Source organism: Monodon monoceros, unplaced genomic scaffold, assembly GCF_005190385.1.
Source record: "Monodon monoceros isolate NGI ecotype Baffin Bay Population unplaced genomic scaffold, NGI_Narwhal_1 Super_Scaffold_12, whole genome shotgun sequence".
In the NCBI taxonomy this organism is placed as follows: domain Eukaryota; kingdom Metazoa; phylum Chordata; class Mammalia; order Artiodactyla; family Monodontidae; genus Monodon; species Monodon monoceros.
The window spans coordinates 55,781,086-55,808,989 of record NW_021703768.1 but is presented as its reverse complement, the minus strand read 5'-3'; the positions used below and the strand labels follow the sequence as shown (position 1 = coordinate 55,808,989).

Sequence of the window (27,904 nt, the reverse complement as noted above, 5' to 3'; positions counted from 1 at the left end):
TACTATATTACATACTTCAAAGTTACTAAGAGGGTAATCTTAAATATTCTCACCACCATAAAGAAATGATAATTATGTAACATGATGGAGGTGTTAGCTAATGCCATGGTGGTCAAATCAACATGTTGTACATCTTAAACTTACACAATGTTATATATCAATTATATCGCAAATTTGTTTTAAAAAGGCAAAAGAAAATCTCTAGTGAGACAGAACTAAAATGAGATTTATTTGAATAAAATACAATTGACAGGTGAAAAAAATAAAGATGTGGATATGCTTTTCTAAATTTCCAATATTTTGGTTGACAAATAAATACAGAGAAGTATTCCAAATGAGAGTTGGGACTTACAGGAATGTTGTAAAAAAAAAAGTCCACATTCAGTGGAAAGCTGGACTAGATATCTTTTGGGACACTTCCAAGTCTAACATTTTCAGATTCTTTTAGATTATGCCAGTCACTTTATCATATTTAAAGCAGTAAATTCCATGTACCACTGTTAAGCTAAAAAAAAAAATTGCAGTATTAGAACAGCTCCAAAAACACTGAAAAGCATTTCACTTAAAATTTGCAATTTAAATGACATTAAAGACAGAAACAAAAATACGTCAAAACAGAATTCTTATTGGATCATGGTGAGATTCTTCTCAAGCTGCAGAACAGTTTCCTTAAGGGCAGAATCCTCTGCCCAGTTGGCTTTACTCCCCAAAATGAGGTTCTGTAATTAAGAAAAAAAATTTTTTAATTAATGTTCTAAGTACTCTTAAAAATTTAACAAGATTTTTAAAAAATCCTCAGGACTTCCCTGGTGGCGCAGTGGTTAAGAATCCACCTGCCAATGCAGGGGACACGGGTTTGAGCCGTGGTCCGGGAAGATCCCACATGCCATGGAGCAACTAAGCCTGTGCACCTTAACTACTGAGCCTGCGCTCTAGAGCCCGAGAGCCACAACTACTGAGCCTGCAAGCCACAGCCACTGAGCCCGTGTGCTGCAACTACTGAGCCCGCGCGCCTAGAGCCCATGCTCCGCAACAAGAGAAACCCCTGCAATGAGAAGCCTGCGCACCACAATGAAGAGCAGCCCCCGCGCACCACAACTAGAGAAAAGCCCGCGCACAGCAACGAAGACCCAATGTAGCCAAAAATAATAAATAAAGTAAAGAGGGACTTCCCTGGTGGTCCAGTGGCTAAGACTCCGTGCTCCCAATACCAGGGGCCCGGGATTGATCCCTGGTCAGGGAACTAGATCCCACATGCCGCAACTGAGAGTTCGCATGCCACAACTAAAGATCCTGCACGCAGCAATGAAGATCCCAGTACAGCCAAATAAATAAATAAATATTAAAAAAAAAAAAAAGTAAAGAAAAACCTCCAGGCTAAATGAACACATAAAATTTAAAAACTGACATAATGGGGACTTCCCTGGTGGCGCAGTGGTTAAGAATCCGTCTGCCAATGCAGGGGACAAGGGTTCGATCCCTGGTCCGGGAAGATCCCACATGCCGTGGAGGAACTAAGCCCCTGCACACCAACTACTGAGCCTGTGTGCCACAACTACTGAAGCCCCTGCGCCTAGAGCCCGTGCTCTGCAACAAGAGAAGACATTGCAATGAGAAGCCCAAGCACCACAACAAAGAGTAGCCCCTGCTCGCCAGAACTAGAGAAAGCCTGTGTGCAGCAAAGAAGACCCAACACAGCCAAAAAATAAATAAACTTAAAAAATAAAAAAAATCCTGACATGACAATAACTACCAATATTGAGAATTTGCTTCGAGCAGACACTATGCTAAACAGATTAACATGAATTATCACCTTTAGTTCTAATAACCACTCTTCCTACACAAGGAAACTAATGCTTAGAAAAGTTAAATAATTTCCTCAAGGTCAGCAACTTTTAAAAAAAATTTATTTATTTTAATTTATTTATTTGTGTGCAGGCTTTTTCTAGTTGCAGTGAGCGGGGGCCACTCTTTGTTGCGGTGCGTGGGCTTCTCATTGCGGTGGCTTCTCTTTTTGCAGAGCATGGGCTCTAGGCACGTGGGCTTCAGTAGTTGTGGCATGCAGGCTCAGTAGTTGTAGCGCAAGGGCTTATTTGCTCCATGGCATGTGGGATCTTCCCAGACTGGGGATCGAACCGTGTCCCCTGCATTGGCAGGCGGATTCTTAACCACTGTGCCACCAGGGAAGTCCCTCAGCAACTATTAAGTAGCTGGTAGGATCTTAACTCTAGATTCCCATCACCTGCATCCATGTTTTCCCCACTTCCCAACTTGAAGTCTAATGTTCTCCATCGTTATACCATTCTGCCTCCACAGAGCGGCTGATATCATTTCCATTTATAAATGCCTAAGGTCTAACTATAACAAAAAACCAAAGCCTTAAATGCTAAACAGACATAAATTCAAGATATATGTAAACAGCTTGATATTCAGTACTGAATTATTTAGTAAGATCAAAAACTAAATGAAAAAAAAAAAAAGAAAAGAAAACTAAATGAAAATAAGCCTGAAAGTAATAGAACCATTCACTTTTGAAAAGTTCTTTACCCCACTTCCTATTTTATAAAAATATTACCTGGAACACATGTTGAATAACTGTAGTAATCTGTATCTCCATCTCCAGGTTTTGTTGTATGGTCTTTATCTTCCCCGAATTTTCCATACTACCCAAATCATCTTTCTGTTTGTTCTTTTCAGTCTGTATTTCTAAAAGCTTCCTTTCTGAAGCTTGTTTTAACTCTATTGGGTTAAAAATAAAACGATATACTATATATGATAACTCCTATAAACAAGAATCTTGAAAACTTATGAAGCAGAACAGTTACTGATTATTTCAGTCAAGAGAAAATTTTTAATAAGCAGCATTTTAGGCTGCAGTTCCATTTTGATCTGAAAATGATTTCTCTGGTGCAAAACACCAATATTTTAATTTCATACTTAGTAATGTCCTCTGTGAGATGTTCAAGGTATGTATGTATGACAATGATACTGTCTACAAATGTTTGCTGTGGCATCATGTCAAAGAGGACTTACTCTGGGTTGCCAAAAAAATAGCAGGAGATATATGTAAGGAAATACTTTCCCCCCCTTTATTTACAAAAATTAAAATATCGACAAGATGAATTTTCAAGGAAAGGTAAGATTCCCTTCTCCAGGGATAAATACCATCAACCATTTTTTGTTGTTGTTCCCGAAACGTTCTGAGAACTAAACTACAAATCTTCCTGGTAAACCCATCTTAAGTTGAAAATATCCTAAGTCGAAAACGCATTTAGTACACCTAATCTACCAAACATCACAGCTTAACTTAGCCTACCTTAAACATGCCCAGAACACTTACATTAGCCTGCAAATGGGCAAAATCATCTAACACAAAGCCTGTTTTATAACAATGTGTTAAATATCTCATGTAATTTATTGAATACTGTACTGAAGGTGAAAAACATAATAGTTGTAAGTGTATTGGTTGTTTACCCTTATGATCACATGGCTGATAGGAGCTGGGGCTTGATGTTGCTGCCCAGCATCACAATGGAGTATGTTACTAGCCCAGGAAAAGAGCAAAATTCAAAATCTGAATTCAGTTTCTACTAAATGCATATCATCATAAAGTCAAAAAATCATTAAGTCGAAACATCATAAGTTGGGGACAGACAGTATTTGAAAACATAAATGGGTATATCTCAGGAGCTTGGTTCCTTGACAGGAATGCAATGGAAAAAAAGCAAAGGGTGATTAGATCAGATGACCAGGACTACTTCTAATCCTGAGATTACTTACAAAAAGGCAAATCTACATAATATTTTAAAATAATAAATCATGCCTATACTGTTAAATGAAAACAGCAGTTTACAACACAGAATAAAATTATGCCAATTTTATTTTATAAATAAGAAGCATTGAAGATCGATTATCTCTTGATAAAATTAAAAATTTAACTTCCTATGTATGTTTTTCTGTTTCTAAATTCTTTATAGAGAATATGTGTTACTTCTGAAATACATTTCAATAAAACATTTCAATGCAAAAAGCCATCTCATATTCATTAAGTTAAAAAGCTGTAGAACCATATGCATCAAGTGATCATTTAAAAATTATGTTTAGGGGGCTTACTTGGTGGCACAGTGGTTAAGAATCCGCCTGCCAATGCAGGGGACACGGGTTCGAGCCCTGTTCTGGGAAGATCCCACATGCCGCGGAGCAGCTAAGCCCGTGCGCCACAACTATTGAGCCTGCGCTCTAGAGCCCGAGAGCCACAACTACTGAGCCCACATGCTGCAACCACTGAAGCCTGCGCGCCTAGAGCCCGTGCTTCACAACAAGAGAAGCCACCGCAATGAGAAGCTGGTGCCCCGCAACTAGAGAAAGCCCGCGCGCAGCAACAAAGACTCAACGCAGCCAAAAATAAAATAAAATAAATAAATTTAAAAAAATTATGTTTATTTCAATACATTTATATGGGTGTGGAAAAAGGCCTGGAATGATGTACTCCTAACTGTGGTCACACAGGATGGAGGTATGGCTTTCACATTATACTTTTTTGTATTATTTGATATTCCTTCCCCCACTGAGAATATCTTAATTTTTGTGATTTAAAGTTCTAAAACAACAAATCAAGCAAAATCCATTTTATATACTACTTTTTAAATTGCTATGTCCAAAATTTTAAGGAAATTAAAAAATTTTTCAGTGATTGAGAGATCTGGCCTTATCAATCTTCATATTAAGTGAAAATGTGTTCTCAAAAAAAAAAAAAAAAAGTGTTCTACATACGCAATCTCTTCTTTCTAACATCAAGCAATTTGTCTTCCAAGTCCCGGGTTTCCTGTTATTAGAAATAAAAAGATTAAGGCACATAACCTAAGAACACACCTATAATATTTAAATCACTGAATTTATCTATTCATATTTTCTAGAGCTCCAGTTTTCAATTCCTGTTTCCACACAACAAAAGGGAAAGGAAAAGTAGCTTAAATGATAAGTAGATAATTAGTCAGAAATAATGGAATTATGGAAAAGAGAGAAAATTTAAGGACAGTGAATTCCAACCATATCAGTCTCTTTGGGCAATCCTATTTAGTCACATACAGTTACCAGCAAGAATGTTACTGAAATCATGAGAATGCATAAGCAGCTTTATATTCAAAGTTACCTGCTGTGATTTCATTACTGATTTATTTAGACTTAGTATTTGTTTCATGTTATCCATGAGCACACTGAAAAGGAATAAAAAATATGATTAACAGTTAAAAAAACTCAATTAAGAAATCAGTTAGTATATATTTACTTTCATTATATTCACTGTACACTTCAATAGAAAGTCATTGTTTAACAAAATAAGTCTGGAAAAATTTGATGTAAACTAAATTTCTGTTTAGAATTAGAGATGCATTTCCCTAGAAAAATTTTTGCTCACAGACAACAAAGAATATCAAATAACATTTCTTTTGTTTTTTCTCTTGGCTGCACTGCACGGCATGTGGGATCTTAGTTCCCCGACCAGGGATCAAACCGGTGCCCCCTGCAGTGGACGCTCGGAGTCTTAACCAGTGGATCGCCAGGGAATTCCCCAGGAACATTTCTAAAAATCTCATATTTAGGGGGAAAAAACCCTAACAGCTTGCTAATACATAGCTTTTTTTTGGAAACAGACTTTAGTTTTTAGACAAGTTTTAGGTTCAAAGCAGAACCGAGTGGAAGGGAAGCCCATGTACACGCTGGCCCCACGCTTGCACAGCCTCCCCCGCAGCAGAGCGAGCCATTTGTTACAAATGATGAACCTACACTGACGCATCATTATCACCCAGAGGCCATGGTTTACATTAGGGTTAGGGTTCATTCTTGGTGTTGTACATGCTATGAGTTGACAAATGTATAATGACATGTATCTACCATTATCATATCATACAGAATAGTTTCAGTGAATAAAGTGCTTTTATCCCCATTTCTCCAACAAGTATTTCTTTTTTTTTTTAATTAGTTAATTTATTTATTTTTGGTTGTGCTGGGTCTTTGTTGCTGCGCACGGGCTTTTTCTCTAGTTGCAGCGAGCAAGGGCTCTAGGTGTGCGGGCTCAGTAGTTGTGGTGTATGGGCTTAGTTGCTCTATGGCATGTGGCATCTTCCTGGACCAGGGCTCGAACCCGTGTCCCCTGCATTGGCAGGCGGATTCTCAACCACTGCGCCACCAGGGAAGCCCCTCCAAGTATTTCTGAGTGACTACTACATGGCAAGACTGTGCCAGGCACCAGGAATATAAAACAGAGTAAAACATAGTACATGTTTTCAAAGAGGAAAGAATCTTATGGGGGAAAAAATAAATCCACAACCATCATATGGTTTCATTACAACCAGTAATGGATATGAACCCTTCTAAGAGTTGTGCAAAGGGTGGAACAAGGGAAATCCTTGAGTCTTAAAAGATGTAAAGTATAGTTGAACCTTGAACAATGCAGGTGGGGTGAGTGGTTAGGGACACCAACCATCCCACACAATCAAGAGCACTGCTATCTCTGCCTCAAAAATAAAGGAATTAAATGACTCACCCAAGGGCAGAAAGCTGAAACAGTTTGGATCAAACCCTAGTTCTTCTGATTCCACATACTGTGACCTCTAACTAAACACAAATCTTCCCCCATACTTAGTTAACTTAAAGATCTGTAAAATGAAAATACAGGTGTCATATTTATTGAAAAAAACCCCAAACAACCTGCATATAAGTGGACTTGGGCAGTTGAAACCCAGGTTGTTCAATGCTCAAGTGTAATTATGAAGATTACCTAGATCAAGCAGTTTAGTACGGCTGGAGTAAAAGGGTGGAAATAAGACTGGATGAGAAAAGTGGTTCTCATATTTCAGAGTGCCACATTCCCTTGGGAGGCTCGTTAAATGTGGATTGCCAGCTCCCCATCTTCAGAGATTCTGAGTCAGCAGGTTTGGGATGGGACCAGCAATGTGGCCATTGTGAAAATACTAATTATCCTGATAATCAGCCAGGCGTGAGAAACACTGTAGAAGTTTACCTGGGAGGCTGAAAAAGGGGACTATCTGCACAGACCTGAGAGCTGAACTCATTTTCTGCTAGTTACAGCTATACGTGGTTGTAAACTTTAAGACAGGCTAAAGGCGCTGCCTCAGCCTACCTGGCCTTTGTGCTGTCTTTGGTGTCAATGTGATTAATCTATCCTGCACTCCTTTAACTCAAGAATGTTTTAAGCTCTCCTTTCGTGGGGGAGCAATATTTAGAGAGTTCAAATTCAGATTTTAGGATTTATGTAGTCCTGGAGTTAAATGGAATATGGGAGGAATGGGTATCAGTCAGGGCTAAGACGTCCAGATAGAGAAAGTGCCAGATCCATCTCTGTACTCTTCCTGTGCCAACAGTGGGGTGGTGGTGGTGGTGGTATTTTATCACAAGATTAGAGCTTTGGGAGATAAAATCACAGGTAAGGCCCCAGTGGCCAGGCACTTAGGCTCAGATTAGAGATGACCTTGATTGCCCGGCCAATTATTGAACCTATGCAAGATCATTTCTGCCAATACAAAAATGAGGAGTATATTTCCTATCTCATTGAGTTGGCTTAAATGAGATAGCATTGCTCCTGCTTTACAGTAAATCCCAAACGAAAGTTAACTTTCAAAACCTTCCTTCAGGGGCTTCCCTGATGGCACAGTGGTTGAGAATCCGCCTGCCAATGCAGGGAACACAGTTTCGAGCCCTGGTCCAGGAAGATCCCACGTCGTGGAGCAACTAAGCCCGTGTGCCACAACTACTGAGCTTGCGCTCTAGAGACTGCGTGTCACAACTACTGAAGCCCATGCGCCTAGAGCACGTGCTCCGCAACAAGAAGCCACTGCAATGAGAAGCCCGCATACCGCAACAAAGAGGAGCCCCTGCTCACCGCAACTAGAGAAAGCCCGCGCACAGCAACAAAGACCCAACGCAGCCAAAAATAAATAAATTTATTAAAAACAAAAACAATCTTCCTTCAAAATTCTCAGATTGGGGACTTCCCTGGTGGTCCAGTGGTTAAGACTCCACATTCCCAATGCAGGGGGCCTGGGTTTGATCCCTGGTCAGGGAACTGAATCCCACATGCCGCAACTAAGACCTGGTGCAGCCAAATAAATAAATATTAAAAAAAAAAAAACCCCATATTGTATAGGTAAAACCTCCATTGCGTCTTACGGTCCCGATCCATATGAAACAAAATGTCAACAGGACTATAAAAGTTGTAATGATGAGAAGGGCCCACAGAAATTCTGTCATGTTTCTCTTTTTTTTTTTTTGTCATGTTTCTTATTCCCCAGATAAAGGTGGTCGGTAGTGACAGGTAATTAAAAAAAAAAAAAATTCATAGAACTAGTCATTATGCGGATCTCCCTTATTCCCATCCTTGCCAAATCCAGAAAAAATAAAATAAAACAAACAAAAAAAAACATACCTAGTCTTGGTGTTAATTTTCTCCATGTGTTTTTTAAGTGCACTTGAAAGCTGCATCCTATAGAGGAAAAAAGCTTCCATTATAAAACATGGTTAACATTTAGGGTACACTGAAAAAGAAAATTTAAAAATACAACAAGGTAAAGATTGATTTCTCTTTAAATATAACATAAAACAAAAGTAGGTTTTTAAACAGTATCATATGGGAAATACTTTGATAAGTAAGTTATAGAAATATGAAGGAACACCAATATGGATGCGGCTGTTGCATGCAGTTGTGCATATGGCCAGAGAGGGGGGCTGAGCAGACCTGACACCCAGCCTGAACTTGCTCTCCAAGCCATCCACCTTGGTGCGGGGCTGCGAGGAAGCATTAAGGCACTACAAAATGTAATGTACAACACAATAAACATGTTTAACACTGCTGTAAGTTATTATGTGCAAGTTGTTAAGAGAATAAATCCTAAGAGTTCTCACCACAAGAAAATAATTTTTTTTGCTATTTCTTTAATTTTGTATCTATATGAGATGATGTTCATTAAACCTAATGTGATAATCATTTCAGGATGCAAGTCAAAACATTATGCTGCACACCTTAAACTTATACAGTGCAGTATATCAATTATATCTCAATAAAACTGGAAGGAAAAAAAAAGGTACTACAGAGATCAACAGGAACCCAAAATGTGTAGTTAGGGAATACAAAACCATACTTGGCTGTGAACTTTAAAATGTGTCTATGTAAAAGCAAGCACTGTAATTTATTTTTAAATTCAAATAGCTAATAAATCATATCAAAAAGGCAATCAGGGGCTTCCCTGGTGACGCAGTGGTTAAGAATCCACCTGCGAATGCAGGGGACACAGGATTGAGCCCTGGTCCGGGAAGATCCCACATGCCACGGAGCAACTAAGCCCGCGCACCATGACTACTTACCCTGCGCTCTAGAGCCCGAGAGCCACAACTACTGAGGCTGTGTACCACAACTACTGAAGCCCACACACCTAGAGCCTGTGCTCCGCAACAAGAGAAGCCACTGCAATGAGAAAGCCATGCACTGCAAAGAAAAGCAGCCCCTGCTCGCCGCAGCTAGAGAAAGCCTGTGCACAGCAATGAAGACCCAAAGCTGCCAAAAATAAATTAAAAAAAAAAAGGCAATCAGCTCAGCAATATTAGTCATTTCATTAAAGGGGGATATCTTAATAGCTCTGAAGCCACCTTAGTTAAAAAATACGATCTATATAATAAGCCAGCATATGAAATGAGGGAAAAAAGTTCACTGCTAGAAGCAATTAAAAGGGATTTAACTACTTTTCAATTAAATGTAAATAAATTCATCTGGGACGGCCAGAAATACAAGGAAAAAACTGTTAAAAGTCATTCACTTAATTGAGATTATTAATTCAGATCATAAGTCTATAATAGAGGCCACTGTTTGTCTTATTAACAACTGTATGCCAGCTCCAGCACAAAGCTTACGACACAGGAAGCACTCAAATATCTGTTGAATGAATTTTAAAATATATATGCAAAGCCTAAAATTAAAAATATATTTAAACTCAATGACAATTCTTTTACTCCATTAAGAGTTACTGGAATAGGGGACTTCCCTGGTGGTCCAGTGGTTAAGAATCCACCTTCCAATGCAGGGGACACAGGTTCGATTCCTGGTTGGGGAACTAAGATCCCATATGCCGCGGGACAACCAAGCACTTGAGCCACAACTACTGAGCACACAAGCCACAACTAGAGAGCCTGCATGCCGCAACTGTTGAGCTCGAGCGCCAAAACTAGAGAGAAGCCCAGGCGCCGCATGAAGATCACGCGTCCCCCAACTAAGACCCGATGCAGTCAAAAAGTAAAATAAATAAACAAATATTAAAAAAAAAGTTACTGGAGTAAATGAATCCATATAATCATTTCAAACACAGAATGAGATTTAACCTCACACTTTAACTGTCTTGACTGACATTTCCTTATTAACCTTATCTTATGTAACTTCTTCAATTGAAGACATTAATGAATGACGTAACTTTTCTCTCAGGGCTCAAAATTTGTGGGACCATTATCTAAACATCATTTTGATTGATTACTTCAGACTAGTTAAAATATCCCCTCCACCTTGAGCCATACCCATTTTGCATACTTAAAACACAATAATTGGGCTTCCCTGGTGGCGCAGTGGTTGAGAGTCCGCCTGCCGATGCAGGGCACGCGGGTTCGTGCCCCGGTCCAGGAAGATCCCACATGCTGCGGAGCAGCTGGGCCCATAAGCCATGGCCGCTGAGCCTGCGCGTATGGAGCCTGTGCTCCGCAACGGGAGAGGCCACAACAGTGAGATGCCCACATACCGCAAAAAAAAAAAAAAAAAAAGGTAATAATTACCTGTCTAACGCAAGCTTTTTCATTTCAAAAGCAATTTTTGCCTCTTCAATTTCTTTTTCCAGTTCTTCAATTTTACTGCCAAAGAAGCATGAACAAAAGAATTTCAGCAATATCAGAAAAAGTAACTACTTGAAGAAAGGTATAAAGTAAATCTTTGAAGAAAGTTAAATGCCTGTTCTCTAAATAAAAGTATTCCACAGGCTCCCAACACCTATGCATTTACAGATTTGGTAAACTGATTCCTGCTATGATACTTCGCTAAGTATCTTGTTAAGGTGTGGAGGATGCCAAAAGTGCTAATATGATCACTCATGTGCATGTAAGTCTACATCCCACATCAACAACTTCTCAATACGTGCATGACAAATTACTTGGAAAAAAAAAGGAAAGGAAAAAGAAAGACAATATTATAAGGTGTATAATATTATTAAATCTGTAAAAGCCACAACTAAAATTTAAAAATATGACCTACGCTTCAATTTGCTTTTCCTGCATGATTTGTTCTGGAGTTTTTTCTTCATCTACAAATAAATAAATTTTTGACGTTAGTAGTATTTTATTAAAGCATTGTCCAAAAGAAATATAATGTAAGCCACAAATGCAAACCAAATATGTAATTTTTAATTTCATTTCCACACTACAAAAGAAACAAATGAAAATAATTTTAATATAGCTTATTAAACCCAACAGATCCAAAATATTATCGTTTCAACATGTAATCAATTTCTAATTACTACTGAAATATTTCACATTCTTTTCTTCTGTGCATATTTTACATTTACAGTGCTTCTCAATGAGGACTAACCACATTTCAAGTGTTCAACGGTCACATGGAGCTAATGTCTACCACGTCGGACAGCACAGTTATGGAATGATAGAAAAAGAGTAAAAAATGAACAAGATCACAGGGCTTCCCTGGTGGCGCAGTGGTTGAGAGTCCACCTGCCTATGCAGGGGACACGGGTTCGTGCCCCGGCCCAGGAAGATCCCACATGCCGCGGAGTGGCTAGGCCCGTAAGCCATGGCCGCTGAGCCTGCGCATCCAGAGCCTGTGCTCCGCAACGGGAGAGGCCACAATGGGAGAGGCCCGCGTACCGCAAAAAACAAAAAACAAAAAACAAGATCAATGTAAAAAAAAAAACAACTGTACGTCTATATATTAGCAACAAACAATAGGAAATTAAACTTTAAAAATACATGTAAAATTGCACGCAAACACACAAAATACTTAAGGATAAATTTAACAAAATACATGTATGACCTCTACATTGAACACTACCAAATACTATAAGTTTATTTAATTTAATTATTTATTTGTTTTTGGCTGTGTTGGGTCTTCATTGCTGCGTGTGGGCTTTCTCTAGCTGCGGCAAGCAGGGGCTATTCTTCGTTGTGGTGTGCGGGCTTCTCACTGCGGTGGCTTCTCTTGCTGTGGATCATGGGCTTTAGGCACACAGGCTTTAGTAGTTGTGGCTCACGGGCTCTACAGCACAGGCTCAGTAGTTGTGGTACATGGGCTTAGTTGCTCCGTGGCCTGTGGGATCTTCCCAGATCAGGGCTTGAACCCATGTCCCCTGCACTGGCAGGCGCATTCTTAACCACTGCGCCACCAGGGAAGACCCCATTACAAAATACTGAAATGGAAAGATAAACTATCTATATGTATTGGGAGAATCATTATCGCTAATATAACAATTTCACCCATACTGATCTATAGATCCCACTAAATTCCCAGTCAAATCTGTAGAAATTGACAAACTGATTTTAAATGCATATAGAAAAAAAAAGGACCAAGAATAATCAAAGCAATTTTGACAAAGAATGTTGAAGGACTTACAAGAGCTGACAATCAAGACTTACTATAAAGCTACAGTCATCCAAACAGCATGGTATCATTGTAAGGATAGACAAATACCTCAAAGGAACAGAAGAAAAAGTCCAGAAATAGACCTACACATATACAATGGATAAAGAAAAGTCTTTTCAACAGTGCTAGAAAAACTGGATTTCTATATGGAAAACAAATGAACCTTTATCCTTACTTAGCGCACACCATACACAAAAGTTACTCCAAAAGTAGCAGGATACAAAATTAATGCACAAAAATCTCTTGCATTCCTACACACTAATGATGAAAAATCTGAAAGAGAAATTAAGCAAACACTCCCATTTACCACTGCAACAAAAAGAGTAAAATACTTAGGAATAAACCTACCTAAGGAGACAAAAGACCTGTATGCAGAAAACTATAAGACACTGATGAAAGAAATTAAAGATGATACAAACAGATGGAGAGATATACCATGTTCTTGGATTGGAAGAATCAACATTGTGAAAATGACTATACTACCCAAAGCAATCAATAAATTCAATGCAATCTCTATCAAACTACCAATGGTATTTTTCACAGAACTAGAACAAAAAATTTCACAATTTGTATGGAAATATAAAAGACCCCGAATAGCCAAAGCAATCTTGAGAAAGAAAAATGGAGCTGGAGGAATCAGGCTCCCTGACTTCAGACTATATGACAAAGCTACAGTAATCAAGACAGTATGGTACTGGCACAAAAACAGAAATATAGATCAATGGAACAGGATAGAAAGCCCAGAGATAAATCCACACACATATGGTCACCTTATTTTTGATAAAGGAGGCATGAATATACAATGGAGAAAAGACAGCCTCTTCAATAAGTGGTGCTGGGAAAACTGGACAGCTACACGTAAAAGTGAAATTAGACCACTCCCTAACACCATATACAAAAATAAACTCAAAATGGATTAAAGACCTAAATGTAAGGCCAGACACTATAAAACTCTTAGAGGAAAACATAGGCAGAACACTGTGACATAAGTCACAGCAAGATCCTTTTTGACCCACCTCCTTGAGAAATGGAAATAAAACCAAAAATAAACAAATGGGACCTAATGAAACTTAAAACCTTTTGCACAGCAAAGGAAACCATAAACAAGACCAAAAGACAACCCTCAGAATGGGAGAAAATATTTGCAAATGAAGCAACTGACAAAGGATTAATCTCCAAAATATACAAGCAGCTCATGCAATTCAATATCAAAAAACCAAACAACCCAATCCAAAAATGGGCAGAAGACCTAAAGAGACATTTCTCCAAAGAAGATATACAGATTGCCAACAAACACATGAATGGATTCTCAACATCCTTTCATTAGAGAAATGCACTAATCATTAGAGAGATGCAAATCAAACTATAATGAGGTATGACCTCACACCATTAAGAATGGCCATCATCAGAAAATCTACAAACAATAAATGCTGGAGAGGGTGTGGAGAAAAGGGAATCCTCTTGCACTGTTGGTGGGAATGTAAACTGATACAGCCACTATGGAGAACAGTATGGAGGTTCCTCAAAAAACTAAAAACAGAGCTACCATACGACCCAGCAATCACACTACTGGGCATATACCCTGAGAAAACCATAATTCAAAAAGAGTCATGTACCGCAATGTTCACTGCAGCTCTATTTACAATAACCAGGACGTGGAAGCAAGCTAAGTGTCCATCGACAGACGAATGGATAAAGAAGATGTGGCACATATACACAATGGAATATTACTCAGCCATAAAAATAAACGAAATTGAGTTATTTGTAGTGGGGTGGATGGACCTAGAGTCTGTCATACAGAGTGAAGTAAGTCAGAAAGAGAAAAACAAATACCATGTGCTAACAGATATATATGGAATCTAAAAACAAACAAAAAAATGGTTTTGAAGAGCCGAGGGGCAGGACAGGAATAAAGACGCAGACATAGAGAATGGACTTGAGGACACGGGGAGGGGGAAGGGCAAGCTGGGACGAAGTGAGAGAGCGGCGTGGTCATATACACACTACCAAATGTAAAACAGATAGCTAGTGGGAAGCAGTCACAGAGCACAGGGAGATCAGCTTGGTGCTTTGTGTCCACCTAGAAGGGTGGGATAGGGAGGGTGGGAGGGAGACACGAGGGAGGAGATATGGGTATATATGTATATGTATAGCTGATTCACTGTTATACAGCAGAAACTAACACACCATTGTAAAGCAATTATACTCCAATAAAGATGTTTAAAAAAAAAAAAGAATCTCAGTCCTGTACTTTAAACCTAACACCTTAAGACATCTAGAACAAAACACAGGAGAAAACTTTGCAACCTTGGGGTAGTCACAGTTTCTTAGATAGAACTCAAAAACCACAAAGTACAAAAGAAAAGAGTGAAGAATAGTGCTTCATCAAAATTAATGCCTTCTGCTCCTCAAAAGACAATGTTAGGGCTTCCCTGGTGGCACGGTGGTTGAGAGTCTGCCTGCCGATGCAGGGGACACGGGTTCATGCCCTGGTCCGGGAAGATCCCACATGCCGTGGAGCGGCTAGACCTGTGAGCCATGGCCGCTGAGTCTGCACGGGCTGGAGCGTGTGCTCCGCAATGGGAGAGGCCACAACAGTGAGAGGCCCGCGTACTGCAAAAAAAAAAAAGACAATGTTAAGGAAGTAAAAAAGGAAGCAACAAACTAGGAGAAAATTTCTGCCATATATGTATACATATGTATATACACACACACACATATATTTATTTATTTACCTGAAAAAGGACTGTATTCTTGCTTTTAAAGGAGTGAATATTTTATTCTTTAGTGTTTAATAGAATACATCATGTATTCAGTTATAATTAAAGAACTCAAACTCAATGAGACTAACAATGCAATTAAAAAATGGGTAAGCACCTCCTAGAGTAATGGAAATAAAAACAAAAAGAAACAAATGGGACCTAATGAAACTTCAAAGCTTTTGCACAGCAAAGGAAACCATAAACAAGACCAAAAGACAACCCTCAGAATGGGAGAAAATATTTGCAAATGAAGCAACTGACAAAGGATTAATCTCCAAAATTTACAAACAGCTCATGCAGCTCAATAACAAAAAAACAAACAACCAAATCCAAAAATGGGCAGAAGACCTAAATAGACATTTCTCCAAAGAAGATATACAGACTGCCAACAAACACATGAAAGAATGCTCAACATCATTAATCATTAGAGAAATGCAAATCAAAACTACAATGAGATATCATCTCACACCAGTGAGAATGGCCATCATCAAAAAATCTAGAAACAATAAATGCTGGAGAGGGTGTGGAGAAAAGGGAACACTCTTGCACTGCTGGTGGGAATGTGAATTGGTTCAGCCACTATGGAAAACAGTATGGAGGTTCCTTAAAAAACTACAAATAGAACTACCATATGACCCAGCAATCCCACTACTGGGCATATACCCTGAGAAAACCAAAATTCAAAAAGAGTCATGTACCAAAATGTTCACTGCAGCTCTATTTACAATAGCCAGGAGATGGAAACAACCTAAGTGCCCATCATCGGATGAATGGATAAAGAAGATGTGGCACATATATACAATGGAATATTACTCAGCCATAAAAAGAAACGAAATTGAGCTATTTTTAATGAGGTGGAGAGACCTAGAGTCTGTCATACAGAGTGAAGTAAGTCAGAAAGAAAAAGACAAATACCGTATGCTAACACATATATATGGAATTTAAGAAAAAAAAATGTCATGAAGAACCTGGGGTAAGACAGGAATAAAGACACAGACCTACTGGGAATGGACTTGAGGATATGGGGAGGGGGAAGGGTCAGCTGTGACAGGGCAAGAGAGAGGCATGGACATATATACACTAATAAACGTAAGGTAGATAGCTAGTGGGAAGCAGCCGCATGGCACAGGGACATCAGCCCGGTGCTTTGTGACCGCCTGAAGGGGTGGGATAGGGAGGGTGGGAGGGAGGGAGATGCAAGAGGGAAGAGATATGGGAACATATGTATATGTATAACTGATTCACTTTGTTGTAAAGCAGAAACTAACACACCATTGTAAAGCAATTATACCCCAATAAAGATGTTTAAAAAAAAAAATGGGTAAGGATTTGAATGGATATTTCATAAAAGTAGATTTATACATCTACTTCATAAAAGTAGATGTATAAATTGCCAAAAAGACATGAAAAGATAATCAACATTAGTTATTAGGGAAATGTAAATTAAAACCACATGAGATACTACTATATACTTACTAGAATGGCTAAAATTTTTTTTTTTTTTTTTTTTTATGGCTAAAATTTAAAAAGACTGACAGGGGACTTCCCTGGTGATGCAGTGGTTAAGAATCCACCTGCCAATGCAGGGGACACGGGTTCGATCCCTGGTCTGGGAAGATCCCACATGCCACGGGGCAACTAAGCCCGTGCGCCACAACTACTGAGCCTGCGTGCGACATCTACTGAAGCCCACACCCTAGAGCCTTCACTGCAACTACTGAGCCCACACGCTGCGACTACTGAGCCCGTGCTCCACAATAAGAGAAACCACTGCAATGAGAAGCCCACACAGTGCAGTGAAGAGTAGCCCCTGCTCGCTGCAACTAGAGTAACCCATGCACAGCAACGAAGACCCAACGCAGCCAAAAAATAAATAAATTAACTAAAAAAAAAATGGTGAGGGCTTCCCTGGTGGCGCAGTGGTTGAGAGTCCGCCTGCCGATGCAGGGGACACGGGTTCGTGCTCCGGTTCGGGAAGATCCCACATGCCGCAGAGCGGCTGGGCCCGTGAGCCATGGCTGCTGAGCCTGCGCATCCAGAGCCTGTGCTCCGCAACGGGAGAGGCCACAACAGTGAGAGGCCCATGTACGGCAAAAAAAAAAAAAAAATGGTGAATTTTGTTACACGAATTAAGTCACAAAAGGAAGATGTCAGAAACAAAAAAATACATACCATATAAATCCATTTACATCAAATTCTAGAACAGTGCTGTCCAAACCACTGTCCTGTGATGAATGAAATGCTTAATATCTGCGCTGTCCAATATGGTAGCCACCAGCCACACTGTGGCTTCAGCATTTGATATGTGATTAGTGCAACAAAGAATTTTAAATTTTATTTGATTTTAATTAACTTAACTTTAAAAGGCCATCTGTAGCTAGTGGCTACTGTATTGGACAGCACTACTCTAGAAGACAAATCTATAGCAACAGAAATCAAATTGATGGTTGCTGGGGTCAGGGTGGGGACTGAGTGTGAAGTGGCACGGGCAGGTGTGACAGAAATGTTCTACGTCTTGATTGTGGTGGTAGTTACAGAGATGTATACATTTGTTAGAACTCATCAAATTGTACCCTTAAAATAGATGCACTTATTGTAAAAAAAATTTCTTCATGCAAGAAAGTCTCAGTTATATATATATATATAATGTGTGTGTGTGTGTGTGTGTGTGTGTGTGTGGTACGCGGGCCTCTCACTGCTGTGGCCTCTCCCGTTGTGGAGCACAGGCTCCGGATGCGCAGGCTCAGTGGCCATGGCTCATGGGCCCAGCCGCTCCGCGGCATGTGGGATCTACCTGGACCAGGGCACGACCCCACGTCCTCTGCATCGGCAGGCGGACTCTCAACCACTGCACCATCAGGGAAGCCCTCAGTAATATATTTTTTAATGGTAAAACACAATCAATTTTAGACAAATATCTTCTCTCAAAGACTACAACCTAACTACTTATGGTTTGCTTCAAATCTGTCCTCTCCTTTAGTTGTAGAAATTCTAGAGTGTGGACTATTAAATCTACTCAAGTTTTCAGATGTCACAAGCCCTTAAAAATAAAATTATCTATACAGGGAAAACAAGAACTGCAGGAGGAGGCAGACTCTTTTATCACTTGGATTTTAGCTTTAAGGTCATCTTCTCAAAGAAGCCATCTCTGATTCCTCTGTCTAAAGTAGACACTCCCTCTTATCACACCAATATTTCCTTCATCACATTTACCTCACCTCATAATTATCTCACATGTTTCTTTGCTTACCTGTTTTGCTACATAGAATTTAAGCTCCATGAGGGTAAAGTCTGCCTTGTTCAACACCACATCTCCATCCCTAGCATCAATTCATTCAACTATGAGTGCAGGAATACTCATAGAGATAATTCTTCAGTGGTCCAAATTCTGTATAGCTTTTCCCTTATACCTCAACATCTAAGATCAAATATACATTTTTTTTCTTTTCTTTTCTTTTTTTTTGTGGTACGCGGGCCTCTCACTGTTGTGGCCTCTCCCGCTGCGAAGCACAGGCTCCAGACGCGCAGGCTCAGTGGCCATGGCTCACGGGCCCAGCCGCTCCGCGGTATGTGGGATCTTCCCGTACCAGGGCATGAACCCGTGTCCCCTGCACTGGCAGGCGGACTCTCAACCACTGCGGCACCAGGGAAGCCCTAAATATACTTTTTTATTATGTGGGCTCTCATGCCAGAAAAAGCATTAGGTATGTTGTACTTCTCATCTCTAAGGTAAACATAATTGGTTTAATACAAGGAACACGGGCTTTGGAAACAAGAACACCATTAATTCCTCCAGGGGAAGGGCAGGGACCTACTAACCATCTTTGAGTTAAGCATTTTTTAAATTGAAGTATAGTTGATTTACAATGTTTTTTATAATGTTGTATCAGTTTCAGGTATACAGCAAAGTGATTGAGTTTTACATATATATATATGTATATACACATTTATATATATTTTATATATGTAATAGATATTCTTTTTCAGGAGGTAAGCATTATCGATGTAACAAAAGGGATATGGCTTTGGAGGCAAGAAGGCCTGGTTCATATCCTAGTTCCTATAGTTACTAGTTACAGTAAGCAGAAAAGAGGTTGGGGGGCCCATTTTTTTAGGGTTTGGTTTGGTTTGGTTTTTTGCAAAATATGACTTTAGAAACCCTGGAATGGAGATGGAAAACACACCAGAAATGCCTTCAGATCTATGGCCTTAAAGAGAGCTTGAGCAGAGCTCAAAAATTACCTAAGTTCAAACACGGATTCAGGGAACTGATTAAGACATCTATGAGGTCCCTCGGCTTCTCCACAATTTTTTTTAAAAAAGATTTATTTATTTATTTTGGAGGTGCCAGGCCTTAGTTGCGGCACACGAGATCTTCGTTGTGGCACGTGGGTTCTTTTAGTTGCAGCATGCGTGTGGGATCTAGTACCCTGACCAGGGATTGAACCTGGGCCCCCTGAGCTGGGAGCGTAGAGTCTCATCCACTGGACCACCAGGGAAGTTCCTCCACAATTCCTGATTCCACCTAGTGTACTATTTGATTTTACTCTTTAAGCTTATTTCATAGGGAAAGAAAGAGTAACCAAAATCTATCTTTGTGACCCAAGGGCTTACAATAAATCAGGTGGCTATTAGGTGGTTATTACTTCAGGATGACTAAACCATCATTTTACTACTCTCTTGGTCCCTGAGATTTCTGGATTAATAATTTTAAAAGATAAATTTAAAATTTTTCTGTGTTTAGAATTGAAAATTTTTACTTATGCCTTTATGCCTCTTCTGCTCTCATGCCAATAATCCAGTGTTTCTCAAAGTATAGGTCTCAGATCACTTGCTTAACAATCATCTAATCTGCTAATTTAATGTTCAGGTTGTTGATGGTAGCAAGTTTTGTGATACCCTAAGCCCACAGGGATTTCCAAATTCTCTGATCAACAGAACTTAATTGTCCTGAATTGTTATTTACTTGTTTTATATACATTTCTTGAATTCCTAACTAGTTCCTTAGGGCCAGGGCAAGCCTGCTTTTTGCATTCTTACAGGGTATAGTACTGCATTATGCTGGCCCTCCCATTCCCTAAATAAATATATTTTTGTAAAATTGGTGTTTTCCCTGTAGTACTGTTCATCAACAAACTCACAAAACCTTATTTGAAAATGAAAATACTTACTTGCGTCAACCATTGATTTATATTCCAAGAGTTGTTGTTTGGTCTGTGCTCTTACCCTGAAAACAGATAAAGAGAAGAAAGTTATATACTTATTGAGGTTTTACTCATTACTATATTATAAATCAACTCATCTTTTTGGCAATTTGATGCAACAAAATGAGTATAAATAAACAGCATTAAGGTCTTCCATTTTGGCCTATTTTATTTAAAACAGGTATAAAGAATTTAAGGCCTCAGAAAAATACTCAAAATGAAATACAGTAGGAAAACAGCATCTGTGAGGAAAAGTTTAAAATTTGATTTTTAAATTTATTCTTAATGGGCCACACTGAAATGAGGCTTAAAGATAAGGGCTACACAAAGAAATAGATCAAAACGAGTCAGGTGGACCTTTGTGAGAATAGTGTTTGGTAGCCAGGACCTCTTTTGGGCATTTCTTCCTAAGAGGAAAACACAACAAATAAGGGAATAGGGGAAGGTAATACAGGGAAGCTATTCTTTCCAGGAGTTGATGAAGCCCATATATGCATTCAAGAAGGCCATGGGATACTCTAGCTGTGGACAGTGGCTAATATGGCCATCCAGAATTGACAATGGACTGCAGTAGCATTTTCCTATATGGCTCCAAGAACTCTGGATAGGGAATGATCAGATCCAAAGACTCACAGATAATATGAATGGGAATAGTTAAAGGCAAGAGCTCCGACCCGGTGTCTTCTAAACTTCCTCTGATGTATATATTATAAAAGACTGTTGATAACTAAGTTCCCATCTCCCATCACTGTTGCCTATCCCTGTCCACAGGTCCCACAACTCACTGTCAGAGGGTCGGGTATATGGCCCAAAGACTGGGGTGAGACCTTGAGAGAATACAAAGAAGTTCATGAATCATGTGAGAATGGGTGAAAGCATGCCTCCATCTTTGAGAGGCCTTTGAAGGAGAGGATGGTGAGTCTTGGGAAATACAACTCTGTTTGACAGAGACTCTTCATTCATAGTAAGCCGACCAGATCAAATCAGCTTGAACCTGCAGAGCAGCTCCTGGGCAAAGACATCTACATAATCATGAGAAAAAAGGTTGGTCCTGAGGTTGTGTTCCAATAAAACTTTACTTAAGGGGACTGAAATTTAATTTCACATAATTTTCATCTGTTATTAAATATTCTTGTGACTTCCCCCCCCAACCATTTAAACACATGAAAACCATCCTTAGCTTGAGGGGGGTCACACAACAACAGAGTAGGATGGATAAGGCCAGGGCCACAGTTGCCCACTGGTGTAAAAGACTGATGTCCTTTATCATCAAATCTTGCCCTAGCAACGTAGAGACGTTGCTTCCTGGTAGAAAATATAACAAATGAAGCTTCTGCATTGAAAAGAGCCATAGCTACAACAGGAAAGGGCGGAGCCACCTCCCTCCGAAGTTATCAGGGCTTCGATGCAACCCACATAAGGGCTTGAAAATCGGGGTCCCAGGGCATGAGTGGGTAAGAAAGGAGGCGTTAATTACAGCTCAGTAGGCTCTAAGGGCCCTTTGCTAAACGCTGACTCCAGAATATCTCGTTTAATGCCCACAGCAACTCTGCTAGGAAGCTGTCATTTTTCTCTCCTTTGCCAAGATTAAAAAAGGGGCTTAAAGAGCTTAAGTGAATGATGCAGTCACACAGCCATTAAGCGACCGACGCTGAATTCGAACCCTGGACATTTCTAAGCAAAGCGGGGAGCTCCTGGCCACGACGCCCACTTGGTTCCCGCCCAGCCGGCCAGAGGGAACAACCTGAGCAGCAGCGCCATGCGGTCCTCGGGACGCGCCGCCTGGGGGCCGGCGACCTGCGGCGGCTCGCCTTCCCCTCTGGAGTCCGCGGCCTCGGCAGCGGCTTGCTCCTCGGACTGCGTCTCCATCCGCGGAGCGAAGAGATACCACTCAGGACCGGAACACTCTGCACTAGAAGGCGCTGCTTTTCCCGCCACTAAATTGACACCGGAAGGGACCGCAGGGTCATCGCGCCGCCCCGCCCCTTCCTCCGCAGGGCCCCGCCCCTTCCTCCGCAAGGCCCGCCCTTTCCGCCCCGGTCTCTGCTGGTTGCTGTCCCTTCTTTTACCATGCCTGGCCCAGGTACTAGTTAAAACCGTTACAAACCACTAGTGAAAGTTGGAAGCACTCTGATTTAGCGTCAGCTCTGTCGAGTGCTGGGCTAAGGGCTATATGCAGCAGCCGTTCGGGGGCACTCCCCGGCTCCTGGCACCGCGGCCTAGAGGGGAGAACCCCGACATCACAGGTCTTTCAGCCTTGGAGCTGGGATAGCCGTTACTGACCCACCTTAGCACTCCCCTTCCATCCGCGGCCTTCAAGATGGCTGTGCCCGGCAGGCTGGCAGAGATAAACATTGGAGGGTTAGGTAGACTTTTGCTCTGAGCTCATTAAGTCCAGGCCCCTCATTTGGCGGAGAAGAGTGGCCCAAGCTCGGAGATACCCACTTCCTCCCCACGAGGCAATGCAGACTTCCAGTTTGAAATTCAGCTGTCAGTAAGATTCGAACTCGTAACAGAGTTGGGTGCCCCCAAGTGTCAGTTTGATGATCCGGCAGATTACAGGTGAGCTTTCTTGGCTGAGCAGTGACCGGGCAACGCAGGACATAAATGCCTGACTGGTTTGTAGTTTTTCACTATGGTCAGTCGTGTAAGAGGGACAGTCTTTGCTGCACAAGCACAAGCAGCTCGGGCCTCTGAACAACAGAGCCGAGCATTCCCTTCTATAGCGAGTTGTCCCTGAGTTATACTTGTTCACACAATTCTCCCCTTTCTTCCTATTATCAAAGTAATTCAGCTCCTGGTAAAAGATTCAAAGGCACGGTCGGATGTAAAATGTCCGGTTCACCACTCCTACTGCCAAATTCCTGGAAGAACATTTTGCTTCCTTTTTTCTTTACAAAAAAGTGACCCTATTCTTTTTGCACTTAACTGCTTTCATCGGGATGTCTTCCAATATCTCACATCAATCTCATCCTTTCAAGCAGTTGCCTATCAGGTGTCCACAGGCCAAATTTGGGATGAAGACTATGCAGTGGTTCTCCAATCTGAGCATGCATCGGAATCAATGTCCAATAATACAGAATGGAGGATAAATTAGATAATTACCATCATCCCACTCCCAGTGAGATAAGACTACTCAAAGCAAGTATCGTTAATCAACGTTAAAACTAAAAAGAGAACAGCACCTTTACATCAAAACTCATCTGGTGGTTACCACCTTACCCAGATGATCAAATGTGGTATCACCAGTAGTGTTTAACAATCTGATACGTGACTCCAGTGATGCATAAGTTATGCAAATCACCAATATTCTTGCCAAAATGCATAACCTGAACTTAACTATGAAGAAACAATCAGACAACAAATCCGGAATGAAGGACATTCTACAAGAAAAATGGCCTAGACAATTCATGTTAAAAAGCAGGGCAATTGGGACTTCCCTGGTGGCACAGTGGTTAAGAATCTTCCTGCCTGCCAGTGCAGGGGACACGGGTTTGAGCTCTGGTCTGGAAGATCCCACATGCCGCGGAGCAACTAAACCTGTGCACCACAACTACTGAGCCTGTGCTCTAGAGCCTGTGAACCACAACTGAGTCCATGTGCCACAACTACCGAAGCCTGCATGCCTACAGCCCACGCTCTGCAACAAGAGAAGCCACTGCAAGGAGAAGCCCACGCTCAGCAACAAAGACCCAATGCAGCCAAAAATAAATAAATAAATAAATAAAGCAGGGCAATTGTTCTGTATGGAAAAAGAAATGAAACTAAGACATTTTTGGAATGATTGTGGAAATTTGATTATGTACTGTATATTACATATGGAGTTGTTAACTTTCTTAGTGTGATAAAAAGATTGTGGGGACTTCCCTGGTGGTCCAGTGGTTAAGACTTCGCCTTCCAATGCAGTGGGTGCAGGTTCGATCCCTGGTCAGGGAGCTAAGATACGACATGCCTCATGGCCAAAAAAACCAAAACGTAAAACAGAAGCAATATTGTAACAAATCCAATAAAGATTTAAAAAATGGTCGAAATCAAAATTAAGGGTCTTAATTCTTAGGACATAGATGCATGATGGAAGTATTTAAGGGGACATTATATTGACACCTGAGATTTACTTTCAAATGGCTCTTAAAAATAGGAATTTATGTACACAATTGCACACACGTGTGTATATGACCGCCATACAGTTTTTTTTCCTCTGTAGCCTTAATATTTGCCTACGTAAATCACTGAAACTTTGTTTCCTATTAGGAAATAAAATCCATGGAATATTTACATAAGTCAATGAAGTACTTATCCACATAGAAAAGTTTTGAAAGGCTTCTTACAGACCTTACTTCCAATGAAATAAAAAATTACCAACATATAGATGTCTGACAAAAAAAATAAACTGGGACTTCCCTGGTGGTGCAGTGGTTAAGAACCTGCCTGCCAATGCAGGGGACACGGGTTCAATCCCTGGTCCAGGAAGATCCCACATGCCGTGGAGAAACTGAGCCCGTGTGCCGCAACTACTGAAGCCCGTGCACCTAGAGCCCGTGCTCTGCAACGAGAAGCCACCGCAATGAGAAGCCCCCGCTGGCCACAACTAGAGAAAGCCCGTGCTCAGCAACGAAGACCCAATGCAGCAAAAATAAATAAACTACTTAGAAAATAAGTAAAATAATCTCCAGATCAAAAAGGATCACAAAATAACCAGATATTGATGAAAGAGAACTTTAGAAACTAGCTATCACAGAGGAAAATGTATATACAAAGGCTTTTATTACTAAAATTATATTAAATATTTAACCTAAACTAGAAAATAACCAAAAGAAAAGCAGATGGTGAGAATTAACATAAAAGCTAAAACTACAAAATAAAGGTAGTAGAAATGATACCTTTGTATCATTGTTTCAAAACACCAGTAAAAGACCCCCTAGCCAAACCTGATTAGAAAACACAAGTATTCAACATCAGGAATGAGAAGTTATAATACAAAAGAGATTGAATAATATCATATACCTCTACAGCTATAATTTAGAAAATCCAGAATGGATGATTTTCTAAGGTGGTGGTGGTGGTGAATTCCTAAAAAACACCAGAAAACCATGGAAAGCTACCATTATAAGCAGCAACAGGCCAGGTGACTTTACAGATTAATTTAGCTAGCTTTCAATAAATGAATAGATTTTAAATTTCTCTTCCTGCTGTGAGTTTTTAATAGTCAAGGCTGGGGAATTTTATTTACTCTTTCAGCTTATGATATCATTGGAGTTTTTCTGTTTTTTTTTTTAAAAAGACTAACAGATAAATATTAGATGGTAAAAATATTGAAGAGATGTCTAATCCAGGAATAAGACGGGGATCTACCGATTATCAATGTTGTTTTGGAGACTCTAAAACAATAACTTAAAAATCATATAGTTGGGGCTTCCCTGGAGGTGCAGTGGTTGAGAATCTGCCTGCTAATGCAGGGGACACGGGTTCGAGCCCTGGTCTGGGAAGATCCCACATGCCACGGAGCAACTAGGCCCATGAGCCACAACTACTGAGCCTGCACGTGTGGAGCCTGTGCTCGCAACAAGAGAGGCTGCGATAGTGAGTGGCCCCCGCTTGCCACAACTAGAGAAAGCCCTCGCACAGAAACGAAGACCCAACACAGCAAAAATAAATAAATAAATTAAAAGGCAGTCCCTCTGCATTAAAAATATATATACATATATATCATACAGTTGAAAAAATAAAATTTGGGGATTTAAGGCCTAGAAAAGCACTAAAATCAAGTAAGAACATCGATGTCAACTGGGTAACAAAAATACAACTAGCAATAAAAAATAGAAATGGGGGCTTCCCTGGTGGCGCAGTGGTTGGGGGTCTGCCTGCCGATGTGGAGGACGTGGGTTTGTGTCCCGGTCCGGCAGGATCCCGCATGCCGCGGAGCAGCTGGACCCGTGGGCCATGGCCGCTGGGCTTGCGCGTCCGGAGCCTGTGCTCCGTGATGAGAGAGGCCGCAGCGGTGAGAGGCCCGCGTACCGCAAAAAGAAAAAAAAAAAAAAAAAAAAGGTGGGAAATATGGCCTATTCACAATAGTGACAAAAAAAAGCATAAACCCAAAAATAAACTTGACAAGAAAAGTACAGCAATTACATAATTAAATTCTAACATTGCAATGAAAGGCATGCAACAAGTCTTTGATGGAGAAAAATGCTTCTGGATGGGAAGACAATTATCAGTCTATCCAGAGCTAGTACATAACATTCTATATATACGTATATAATATACAGTCAAAATCTCAAAGGAGCTTTTCAGTAACTGGACAGAATTTTAAGGTTCATGTGTTTGAAATTGCCCCCACATATTTGGGAAACAGTGGTAGCCTCATCATACCAGATAAACTTAATGTAAAACTATATTAATCACAGGAAGAAACAAGTAGATCCGGGAACAATAAAAACTGATGTTTCAATTGTACAAGGAGGATTTTAAACATATAGTACTGGCTGGCACAAATGGCATCCATCTGGAAGTTAAGAATCCTATCTCATACAACATACAAAAAGTTTACTGGGCTTCCCTGGTGGCGCAGTGCTTGGGAGTCCGCCTGCCGATGCAGGGGACACGGGTTCGTGCCCTGGTCCGCGAAGATCCCACATGCTGCGGAGCGGCTAGGTGCGTGAGCCATGGCCGCTGAGGCTGTGCGTCCGGAACCTGTGCTCCACAACGGGAGAGGCCACAGCAGTGAGAGGCCCGCGTACCGCAAAAAAAAAAAAACACACCAAAAAACAGTGTACTGAGGGCTTGTAGACCTAAGCAGGAAAAATTTAGAAATTTAAGAGATGGTAATGGTTTGGGGATGATGTTGACCATAACACCAAAAATCCAGAAGCAACTACAGAAAAAATAGTTTTGATAATATAAAAATTTAAAGTGTCTGCATGGCAAAAGATATAGCATAAACAGATTTAGGGCAAACGACAAACTGAGAAAGCCTTACAAATTGATAAATAAGCAGACAACAAAAATTGATTCAACTACTCATGAGAAGTATAAATGAAAACAGCAAACAAAATAGGGTATTTTTACCAAACTCACAGAAATTAAAGAGAATGATCACCTTCAGTTCTGGCAAGGATGCAGAGAAAACCAGAACTTTCGTACATTTATTGCTGATGACACCGAGAAAGTCGGCTGGCTGCACCTGCCAGAACTTAGAACACACTCTTTGGAGAACCCAGTGTACATAAAGGCATGGGATATAATGA

At 40.5% G+C, this 27,904-nt stretch overlaps 1 protein-coding gene and 1 pseudogene across 1 annotated transcript; both read right to left on the bottom strand.

Moving 5' to 3' along the window:
- Window positions 1-212: 212 nt before the first annotated feature.
- Window positions 213-22,608, bottom strand: CENPH (centromere protein H). The gene is made up of 9 exons (XM_029215614.1): window positions 22,405-22,608; window positions 20,628-20,683; window positions 11,300-11,348; window positions 10,828-10,902; window positions 8,444-8,500; window positions 5,153-5,216; window positions 4,774-4,825; window positions 2,576-2,739; window positions 213-719 (listed from the first exon to the last, which is right to left on the bottom strand). Exons 1-9 carry the CDS (start codon window positions 22,527-22,529, stop codon window positions 624-626), a joined length of 738 nt encoding a protein of 245 aa, XP_029071447.1. The 5' UTR covers window positions 22,530-22,608; the 3' UTR covers window positions 213-623.
- On the bottom strand, window positions 21,120-22,012 carry LOC114891663 (annotated as a pseudogene).
- Window positions 22,609-27,904: the final 5,296 nt, after the last annotated feature.